This window comes from Sinocyclocheilus grahami, unplaced genomic scaffold, assembly GCF_001515645.1.
Source record: "Sinocyclocheilus grahami isolate Dianchi unplaced genomic scaffold, SAMN03320097.WGS_v1.1 scaffold105.1, whole genome shotgun sequence".
NCBI lineage: Eukaryota > Metazoa > Chordata > Actinopteri > Cypriniformes > Cyprinidae > Sinocyclocheilus > Sinocyclocheilus grahami.
The window spans coordinates 990,014-1,001,666 of NW_015505284.1; the positions used below are offsets into that span (position 1 = coordinate 990,014).

General features: G+C 37.2%; 2 protein-coding genes across 2 annotated transcripts in view; both read right to left on the bottom strand.

Moving 5' to 3' along the window:
- gnb5b (guanine nucleotide binding protein (G protein), beta 5b) overlaps positions 1-6,410 on the bottom strand; it is a 19,563-nt gene extending 13,153 nt beyond the window's left edge. Inside the window, exons 1-4 of the mRNA XM_016276671.1 lie at positions 6,314-6,410; positions 4,890-5,039; positions 2,896-3,007; positions 1,293-1,429 (exon numbers count right to left, since the gene is read on the bottom strand). Coding sequence (XP_016132157.1) covers positions 1,293-1,429; positions 2,896-3,007; positions 4,890-5,015 — 375 coding nt within the window. The 5' untranslated portion in view covers positions 5,016-5,039; positions 6,314-6,410. The remainder of the gene's footprint in view (positions 1-1,292; positions 1,430-2,895; positions 3,008-4,889; positions 5,040-6,313) is intronic.
- A 3,059-nt stretch (positions 6,411-9,469) lies between these two features.
- LOC107588558 (trypsin-2) lies at positions 9,470-11,421 on the bottom strand. The gene is made up of 5 exons (XM_016276692.1): positions 11,361-11,421; positions 10,815-10,965; positions 10,393-10,643; positions 9,973-10,109; positions 9,470-9,880 (listed from the first exon to the last, which is right to left on the bottom strand). The coding sequence occupies exons 1-5, from the start codon at positions 11,398-11,400 to the stop codon at positions 9,731-9,733; spliced, it is 729 nt and encodes a 242-aa protein (XP_016132178.1). The 5' UTR covers positions 11,401-11,421; the 3' UTR covers positions 9,470-9,730.
- Between the last annotated feature and the right edge of the window lie 232 nt (positions 11,422-11,653).

An 11,653-nucleotide genomic window follows, 5' to 3' on the forward strand; every position in this document is an offset into this window, starting at 1 on the left:
TATATATATATATATATATATATATATATATATATATATATATATCTGTCTACATTCGTGGATTCCAAATCTTCAATACTTTTCTTGCTGGATCTGTCCGCTGCTTTTGACACGGTTAATCACCAGATCCTCCTGTCAACCCTATTGGCAAAGGGCATCTCAGGAACTACACTCCAGTGGTTTGAGTCTTACCTCTCAGACAGGTCCTTCATGGTATCTTGGAGAGGTGAGGTGTCCAAGTCGCAACATCTAACTACTGGGGTGCCTCAGGGCTCAGTTCTTGGACCACATCTCTTCTCTGTCTACATGGCATCACTAGGCTCTGTCATTCAGAAACATGGCTTTTCATATCACTGCTATGCTGATGCTCAACTCTACCTCTCATTCCATCCTGATGATCCGATGATAGCTGCTTGTGCATGTGCAGTGCTATCAAACCTTTACAATTAATCCAGAATACAGCAGCAAGATTAATTTTTAATGAGCCAAAAAGAATGCACGTCACACCTCTGTTTATCAATTTGCACTGGCTACCAATAGCTGCTCGCATGAAATTCAAGGCATTGATGTTTGCCTACAAAATTGCCACCACTGGCTCTGTACCTCTTTACCTAAATTCATTACTTCACTTATATGCCCTCTAGAAGCTTGCGTTCTGCAAGGGAACGTCGCTTTATTGTGCCATCCCAAATAGGCACAAAATCACTTTCACAGACTGTTAAATTAAATGTTCCCTCCTGGTGGAATGACCTTCCCAACTCAATCCGAGCAGCTGAATCCTTAGCCATTTAAGAATCGGCTAAAACACATCTCTTCCACCTTTATTATCTTTAATCGCTCTCTATTACACTCTCTATTCTAATTCTATTCTTAAAAAAAAAAAACTGGCCCCTTTTAGACTTGCACTCTATTCATTTACTAACTAAAAAAACTAACACTAGCTTCTCTATTCTTTTTGTATTCTATCTATTTCTTTACTTTTTATTTATTATACAATTAACAAAAGCAAAAAAGGCCTCTAAAACTAACTTGCTCTATTCTTTTTCTATTCTATCTGTTTTCTTTTTATTTATTATATAATTTAAAAAAATTGTTATGTGTACTGCACTAAACTAACTGAGAATTGTTATAGCACTTGTGTATCATTGCTCTGCTCTTTTGTTGATTTTGATTGCTTCCATTGTCCTCATTTGTAAGTCGCTTTGAATAAAAGCATCTGCTAAATGACTAAATGTAATGTAAATGTACACATTCAAACAGTGGTTAAGTACTGTGATGATATGTCCTGTTACCTGAGAGGAGCTGACGATTCTTCTCTTGTCCCGGCACCAGTCCATGCACAGCACTTTATTTCCATGTCCTTTTAGGGTTCTCCTAGTCTTCATGACAAATTGACCCAGAGCCTCTATCTTCTCTGCCACTTGATGCACTAAAGTCAGAAAAACAAATCTCCATTAACCACATCGCCACCTGAAGCAGCACATTTCCTAAAACTCATCTTAGCATCAGCAAACAACATCATCCTCTATTTCAATAGTAAAATTGTACTTTGATGGCATCCAGCATGCATTGCCGCATGAATAAATTACACTGATGCATTGTTTAGTTTTTTTCATTTTAATCTAAAAATAGTATTATCACCATTGTTGCATTTTGTATGGTGAGTATTGTTGTCTTGGTGTACAGATGACATTCATAAAATGTGTTATAATATATTCTCACATCCTTTATAAATTCAATCCACATCGTAGTTCCTTATTTTAAACTTTTGTGACAGAAACAAAACAAATCAGTCCCCAGAAATCTTAGTTAAACAATAACATCATACTGTAATTTTATGAATACAGGCCAATAACCCTTTGTTCCTGAAAAATGTCACCTGGACAAACATGGGGATCATATTGAGTGTTCCTGTAGTTCAACTGGCAGAGCATGATGCCATGGGTTGAGTTTGCCAGAAAAGCACATACTTTGAATTTGCTCATTTGAAATCATCATCGCTATGATTATTTGTTTTCTACTTAGTTGAGAACTTGTACCTTTATATTGATTTTTTTTTCTTTCCCCTAATCAGTGCAAAAATATTCCAAGTAAAGACATATACTACCACTAATCAATTCAGAGATATATTTTTCAATATTTTAAAATTTTTCAGTTTTGTCGTATCAAGGAGTTTTAAACAGAATGTTTATAATAGTGTACAACTGAAACATAATCAGGTCTTTAAAATATTTGCCAGCGTCATACTATCTCAAAAGGCTGTTATGAACAGCCATTTACTGTAAATATGCACAGACATAAACATAGCATATAAAACACAGACAGTCAACTCCAAACATGACAAAACAACCATATATCCAGTGGTTAAAAAAAACCATGTTGAGTGCCAGCACAGTACTGCAGGAAACTATAACAGTTAATGTGTATAAATACAACCACTTTCTTTAATGCAGACTTAGTCAATTGTATGGAATCCTATAATACATTTTTTTTCATGACTTTGCACTAAATTCTACCACAAACTTCTAAAAGACAGGGCAAAAGTTCCAAAAATCCATGCCCTTTTTTTTAAAAAACAATTCTGAATATCTCAAACGTTACCAAATGTAAAGGTTATATTTACATTTAAATCTCTACGTAAAGATTTATATCCTGGTTCTCGCATTATATTAAACCGTCCACATTAGTGTATGGACAGATCATATGGACATAGAAGAAATGCATTCATGTCGAACATTTAGCTGGTGTTTGGCAGATATTGGTGTATTTCAAATCGAGCTGCCTAAATATACGGCATATTTGGGCATCCCGCGCATTGGCTGTGATGTGCATGCATGCAGTCTAGCTAGGCAGCTCGCTGGGTTTTGACACACAGCCGCTGAGTGTTTTACTCACGTTCGACGTCGTGTAGTTTAGCTCTCTCCTCTTCTAGTTTGGCTTTCAAAGTCTCAGACTCCGTTTTCAGCGTGTGGATGGTTTCCCCCTTCGCTAGTCCCTGACATGCCATCTTTATGAAAACACAGATGGATGACGGATATGTCAATAAATATGCTCTTTATTATGAGCCGAGACTGATACAGCACAGTCTGCACAGCTGATGATGCTCTGCGCAAGCGTCACGTGACACATCACCACCATCAGCATCACATTTATTTCTGGAGCTCACTGCCTGAAGCCCAAAATCACATTTATATCCGATTTATATCATTTCATTCACTCTTTAAAATCTTTTAGCTTCCATCATATTTTTTTTACATTTAAACTGTCAGTTGCAAATTTGATGTTGCCTAACTTCTAATTCATTTATTGCGTTCGCTGTTTGTAAATTAATTGGTATTTCATTGGTAACTTTTGTGACTACAATATAAATACAAGTAAGTACTACATAAGCGTGCTGTTCTCTAAGAGCCTAAATGTGTTTTCAGAAAGCTCACAGATAAAGCACTTTACAGATGTGTTCTGTGTAAGTGATGACATGAGGATGTGTTTTGCAGTATCTGACACCTCTGAGACAAAACTCTGAGCCATTAAATCAACAGGACAAAAATATCACCGTTAGTCAGTGTGACGGTTTTTAATAAGTGACAATTTAAAGACAACTTAAAGATTAAATAAATAATAAAATATTTTCTTCGAGATTTACTTTCAAAACAAACAAAAAAGCAAGTTACTATAAATGTTGCCTAACTTCTTATTCATTTATTGCGTTCGCTGTTTGTAAATTAATTGGTATTTCATTGGTAACTTTTGTGACTACAATATAAATACAAGTAAGTACTACATAAGCGTGCTGTTCTCTAAGAGCCTAAATGTGTTTTCAGAAAGCTCACAGATAAAGCACTTTACAGAAGTGTTCTGTGTAAGTGATGACATGAGGATGTGTTTTGCAGTATCTGACACCTCTGAGACAAAACTCTGAGCCATTAAATCAACAGGACAAAAATATCACCGTTAGTCAGTGTGACGGTTTTTAATAAGTGACAATTTAAAGACAACTTAAAGATTAAATAAATAATAAAATATTTTCTTCGAGATTTACTTTCAAAACAAACAAAAAAGCAAGTTACTATAATTTTTTTTTTATTAATTTGCATCCACAAATCCCCCATTAACAAATAATAATAATACAAATAATAAAATCCAACATAAAATACATTCACAGATCAGTATTATCAAATGAAAAGACAGAAAAAAAAATCAAATCAAATCAAAATAATAATAATAATTTGACCTCAAAACTGTCCGGGTGGATGAATCTCACAAATGTTAATGTTCAGATAAAATAAATCAAGATTATTAAGAGCATTTACATTCCATAAACGTGGTGAGAAAAATTAACATCTTTCAACAGCAGTAGGCTAATGCATATCGATGCACTTTTTTAAAACAAAGAACGACTTTTAAAACCATCCAAAAAGTTTGCAAAATGCCTTTTTATAATTCAAATAGGCCTAAATTGGGCAAAATAATTATGTGTTTCTGTCCCAAATCACACTCTTCTTATTTTCATTTACATTCTTGTTGTTGATTTTGGTATCACTTTTAGTACTTACTGTCTTGTGATGGCAGGATGTGCTTGGTTCTATACTTAAAAATATAATTGCTGTGTTTCATGATCTTTCAGACCACCCAAAACAAAAAATTGTTGAGGTCTGTGTGTGGTATAAGGTGGCATTTCATGAGTGTTTTTGTTATATATCTATACTCAGAAGTATTCATGTAATGTTATCAGTTTGGATACAACTTTTTTTTTTAAACACTAAATAAGTAATTAAAACAATGATGGCGGATTTGATGGACAGAAATCATGTCCTGAGAGATTAAAGCCTTAAAATACACATTGTGTCGTTGAACTGATCCTGAAGCAGCTAAAATGTGGGATAACATACCAGCTCCACACACAGGGAGCAGTAGTTGATGGGCTCATTCTTCAGATAAATATTCATCAGAGGTTTGTTCTGACTGCAGTTATCACACGGGCCAAACGTGATGGCCAAAAACGTCTGGTCGCACATCTTTGCGTCTGGTTGAGACTGGACCTGGACACATGAGGAGAAAAAAAAAATTGTATTCACAATAACCAAAATCCACACACACTGAAAGACCACACAAATCATGAATGTAACACTATTTGAAAAAAGACTATTTGAAAATCTCTTATACGCCCTGACCAAATATCCCGTTTCAACAGAAAATGCAAAAATGCGTAAGAAATCTTGTCAAACCATTTCATGGGTTTTTAAATGTTTTTTTTTGCCATGGTTTGTGCATTTATACAGACAAAAAAGTAGCTGTTAAAATGAGCACAAAATGGTAAACAAAACATTTAGTATCTTGGTGTCAGTGTTTTATCCAAGTGTTATGAACTTGTAGGAAATGCTGAGTCCATGCAATACCAACTAATAAATAATTAAATACAAATACTCAAAATTCAAAGTACAAATGTTTAGTTTTGTAAATGGAAATACATAGGCCAATTAATGCTCATCAATTAATCTTTCAATAACAATTGCAACCAATAACATAAATTGTAATGTTACCAGAGTACAGTAATGTTCTATATTTGACTGCATTCAAATACACTCAGTCACTAACTCAATCTGTTTATCTAAACAGAGCAGTAAAAGGACTTGCTTTTGTTTCCATGAGGAGAAAAAAAAAAATTGTATTCACAATAACCAAAATCCACACACACTGAAAGACCACACAAATCATGAATGTAACACTATTTGAAAAAAGACTATTTGAAAATCTCTTATACGCCCTGACCAAATATCCCGTTTCAACAGAAAATGCAAAAATGCGTAAGAAATCTTGTCAAACCATTTCATGGGTTTTTAAATGGGTTTTTTGCCATGGTTTGTGCATTTATACAGACAAAAAAGTAGCTGTTAAAATTAGCACAAAATGGTAAACAAAACATTTAGTATCTTGGTGTCAGTGTTTTATCCAAGTGTTATGAACTAGTAGGACATGCTGAGTCCATGCAATACCAACTAATAAATAATTAAATACAAATACTCAAAATTCAAAGTACAAATGTTTAGTTTTGTAAATGGAAATACATAGGCCAATTAATGCTCATCAATTAATCTTTCAATAACAATTGCAACCAATAACATAAATTGTAATGTTACCAGAGTACAGTAATGTTCTATATTTGACTGCATTCAAATACACTCAGTCACTAACTCAATCTGTTTATCTAAACAGAGCAGTAAAAGGACTTGCTTTTGTTTCATAGTCACCTGTAAGCACTCATGGTATTTTCCAGATTTACACTATAATGCAAAATCAATTTATTTAAACTTACCTTTCAAAATATGTTTGTATCAGGTGTGTGCTTGCAGGCTGCAGTCTTAAGAGTTAGGAGAAAGGGATTGAGCCTGGGAGAGAGGCAAACGATAAGCTCCTTACCGTAGCATTAGGGCTTTAACCCTGGAGAAGTTTCACCAGCAGAAATAGTAGCCAGTCAGAGACAGACATTGTGCAGAGAGACTCACAAATAGTACTGCTTAAGCTGGTTAAAGCTAATGCCCAGTAGTTCATCAGTGAAACAGCAGCAAAAATACTCATGCGGTCTTCAAATGGCCATTCAGATCTTAACTTTGACCTTTGCCGAATCGAGTAAGAGGGGAATCAACACTGGCTTTAAACTGACATTCAAGCAAAACTGTGAAAAGAGCAAAACAAAAATTCTGAACTGCACATAGTCATGCAAAATGTTTAGAGCCAAATCATGCAGATTGATCTCCACACCTTTTGACCTGCTGCAGAGATTAACAGAGAATGGCATAGAAGAGGAGAGGAGAGGAGTCATAGGCTTTTGACATTTCTGTTTTAAGTCACCAGAGGACCCTCTCAAACCTAAAGAGGCTAGAAACATTTGATCTGCTTAAAGGGGTGGTTCACTGTTTTTTTTTTTCTAGGCTTGATTGTGTTTATGGGGTGCAGTGTTAATGCTTCGTTTTTTTAAAAACGCATTATTTTTCACATAATTTACCTTTATTCAACACCGCTCTGTCCCTTCTCTGAGAAACACGCTGATCATTTCCTGCTTTTATGAAGCCCCGCCCTCCGAAATAGGCGATGGACTCTGATTGGTTAGCTGGCCCAGTGTGTTGTGATTGGCTAAACCGCCTCTAGTGCGCGTCTAAACGTCATGCCCCTCACCTCAGCGGCATGTGCTCCAGGTTGGATTGTAAACAATGGCGTCGTTAATATAGCTTATCAGTTTGAGCCCGATTGAGAAACAGAGGATATTATTGAAGAGGATCACGCAGAACCTGTGCAAGCACGGCTTTTTATGGTAGGCCTATGTTTTTTGTTTGTTGTTGTCTCATACTTTTAGAAATGCTGTTATTTGTAAATGCTACTGCTTATGTTAGCTTTTAATATATGTTTTTTTCCTGATTAAAGCTTTAATACAGTACGGCAACTGCATGCGTCCATGTTAAATGCTTCTCATAGCTATGTGAAAATAAGTGTATACATTTTTTCTATATTTTTATTTTTTCTATTCTATCTACTTGTTTTTCTTTGTGTGTGTGTGTGTATATGTGTGTGTGTATATGTGTGTGTGTATATGTGTGTGTGTATATGTGTGTGTGTATATGTGTGTGTGTATATGTGTGTGTGTATATGTGTGTGTGTATATGTGTGTGTGTATATGTGTGTGTGTATATGTGTGTGTGTATATAATATATTGTCACGGGAGGAGCAAACGACAGACACAGGGGGTGTGGCGTCAGGCCTCGGAGAGGCTTTTATTGACCAAATCATAGCAACATTACTGTGTCCAGGGGAAAAGGGGTAACTAGTGTCCAAAATAAACAGGGAATCTGGTGTCCTCGTCGTGCTGCGGGCTTCGTGCAGGGAAGGGCAGTGTTGAGGAAGGAGGGGTCCAGGTAAGGGGCGGAGTCCGGCGGCCGCACGCGCTCCCCTCTCTCCCGTCCGCGACGCGAGAGGCAGCGGCTTTGTCCAGCGGCTGCATCCTTCTCGCCTTGGCCCCGGTGTGGGGAGGGGCTAGACGGCCCGGCATCCTGGCCCGACGGCCGTGAACAGGTGCGGCCCTCGTCCGGACCGCGGGTCCGGTAGCTCGCATCGTCGGCGGCACGGAGATCCCTCTATGCACCCCTCCTGGACCCACAAGGACACCAGCGTGCATGCACGGGGAAGAGACCGGTCTCCCGAGGAGAGGCGCTTTATTGTCCTCATTTGTAAGTCGCTTTGGATAAAAGCGTCTGCTAAATGACTATAATTAATAAATGGAACAGTTGGAGCTGAGCTGAATGAGAGAGAGAGAGCGAGTGAGAGAGAGAGATGCAGAGCGTGTGCAGAGCAAGGGGACGTGAGGAACAGTATCAAGAACCGTTGCTTTAGAACACTTCAGCGCCCCTCCTCTCTCACACACCCACTCCCGTCGGGAACCTGGCGAAGGGCGGCGATTATGGGACGGGGTGATGATGATAATTAGGGGGAGGCAGCCGACTCGTCACAATATAGTTTTCTCTTCCTCTTCTCTAAAGCAGCGCAGCATGGCCTCGCCTCCTTTTTGGTGCCTTTTCCCGAGGGCGGGGTTTATCTGGGTTTGTGACTTCACGAACCTGGGAAGTAACTCGTTGTAGTCCCTACCAGCCGTTTTTGTAGGCATTAAACTGCCAGAATTTTAAAAAACGATATCTCCGTTTTCATTGAACTTTCAGCTTCGTAACTTTGCAGATATTGTTTATGCTCAAACAGTAACATTACACACTGACTAAGGTTAAAAAAGTGAAATCCCAATCAACCACCCCTTTAATGTTTCCCTCTACTGTTTTCTAGGTGGAATTGTTGGAATTGCTGTTTTTACTTCTATCAGGCACAAGTGTACTATAATGTTATTTTATTTATTTATTTATCATACTGGCACTGCACCTTTCTAACCATTTATACTGGCAAAACGTTACCATGTATGCTTAAAGTTAAACTTCACCCAAAACTGAAAATTCTGTTAAAAATTTTGTCATGTTGATCCAAACTGATCAGACTTTAGTTAATCTTAAAAATACATATTAAGATATTTTTTAATGAAACATGAGAGGTTTCTGTCCCGCCATAAAAAGGCGTCTATATTTGATCCATGAGTGGATGACAAAATAACCCAAATTGGGTTAATTTAAACCCAACATTTCATTTAATGAAACTTTTCAGGCTTCAGGCAGTTTTGTAAATTTTACAAGCCAGCAGATGGCCCTGTTGTCAATACACTGAAGTACTCTGCACACTCACATGATGTGGTACTTCATTGTACCATGCCAGGGTGATGCTGTAGCAACATAGTGTTAGAGCAACCATGGTTAAAGAAAACGTTAAAACATAAAAATAAAAGACAGAAACGCATACTTATTTCAGAGTGAATTTAATTCAAAGATTAAGATATACAAAGATGGTGCACTCAAAAATGCAAAAGAAAATTGAAAAAGGAAAATGAATAGTCCCGCTTTCTAAATAAAAGAGCCAATCACTAATTGGTAAAGTCATTGCATCACTGCAGCTGCTGTTAGAAGCTCTGGCTGCTATAGAATTTGATGTTTCCTCATTCAAATAGATAGGAGCTGTACTTGCATGACTGAAGTAGCTGTCTGAGAGGCATTTCAAAGTTAGATGACTTGCCTTAAAGGAACTTTGACTTAATTACAGATATTTAGAAAAATGAACTTGTAAAGGACCAACCAGAATGAATAAACAGTTAGTTATTAGCTATGATGGAGTTGATCCAGCTAGTGTAGCGGCACACCTCAACATAAACCCCAGGAAAGTCTGGTTCAGCGCAGCCTTTGCCAAAGGAAACAACACCTTTCAGTTTCCCTCTGCACACTACAGGGCCACCTGAATCCCCCTGAGAAGAAAATTGGAAAGTGAAAAGGAAAAACGTGCATTTGTATGTACATTTCAAAGACATATAAAAAAAGGAAGAAATCAATTACATACCTGGCATGAGTCTTTCCCTCCCTCCATGAATCCAGCACAGAACATGTTTTTAGTTATTATTGTACCATACGCACGCTTACACTGCGCCTTTGAGAGTACAGGCATATCCAAACATTGCAGGACAGAAGCAGAGCCAGCTGGAAAGAGAATATGAGCAGCGTTAAAACTTTTCATCGTCTACAGATCTAATGGTTGCATGCAGGGTTGACGCAAGCATGGAGCGAGGCCCAGTGTGAGTTAGTGCATGTGAGGCCCCATCATGCATCAAGCTCGGAATCTTTTGTCAAAAAGGATGCTAACTAAAAGTTATTTTAATATAGAAAATATATATAGAAAATTTTAATACAAAATAAAATAAGTTTTAATATAAGTTTTATTTTAAAGTATATATAGAAGATTTTCATTACTCAGCCATCTCACCTTCAGTTCTGCCCCATCCAGAAACCAAGCACTTCTCCCCTGCAGAGGAGCATTTGGTTGCCAGAGGGACTGGCTTCACATACTTGTTGAAGGTGGCAGGTGTTCTCAGCTTGATCAGCAGGATATCATTGTTATTAGGCTGATCATTGTAGTTCGGGTGAGGAATGATCTTCTCTACTCTGATCCTCTGCTCTGTGTTTTCAGCAGCACGCAATTTGTGCTTTCCCAGCAGGATGCGGAGACGATTACGTCTGTTTGACAAGCAACTCATAAATGTACAAATACATTTCAAACTAAAATATTCCAAAGTAGAGCTGGATCTCAGTGTTCAATAGACTAGTTAATGGAACTGAAAGGTACTCTATAGTGAAAAATTAGATTGATGAAGTAACATGATTAAAAAAGTGAGGTTATATACTCACGAGAATGTGCAGTGAGCAGCAGACACAACCCATCTTTCATTAATCAAAGATCCTCCACATGAGGTACGATTATCAATAAGGTAAGCTTGCCAGGGCTGGGAGTGGGGCTGACATTCATAACCTCCAATAATTTTATCTCCGGAGCTGAAAGCTTTATAAAAACGTATTGTTCTTTTATTAACCGTAATGTTAAAAACTATCTATAATACAGGTCAGTGTAGGTATAAACTAACAATTGTCGATTGTCATGTTATTTCAATAGTCCACTAGACATTCTACTAATTATAAGTAACTTTGCAACTAACTAACTAAATATTAGAATATTTGTAGACTGTTAGCTTAGGGTTAGATTTAGTAGAATGAGTTGACTACTCACAAAGATACATATAGTCTGTTGGAAGATTATCAAAATAAAGTGTTAGCAGCAGACAGTCTACTAATACTAATGACTGATAGTTGCAAAGTTGCTTATAGTTAGTAGAATGTCTAAAGTGGACTATCAAAATAAAGTGCTACCAGAATAACTGATAAGAGAGATCTACATACCCACAACCACAACCAGTAGAATGAACACAGTGGTCTTCATTGCAATTGAGGAGAGAAGAGAGCACATCTGTTAAGTCCAGGAATAGCATTCATGTTTTTATGCAATCGATTTAACACTGACACCTACAGAACAACCAATAAGATCACAACTAATGATTGGGAAACAAAAATAAGCACGTGGGACAACAATTTTTACCCACTTTTTTACACAGTTTTGCATGGGAATGATAAATGCAAGTGTTGACTTGGTATAAATCTTAGACAAAAACAGAAGTTTTACAACTTAAACATTT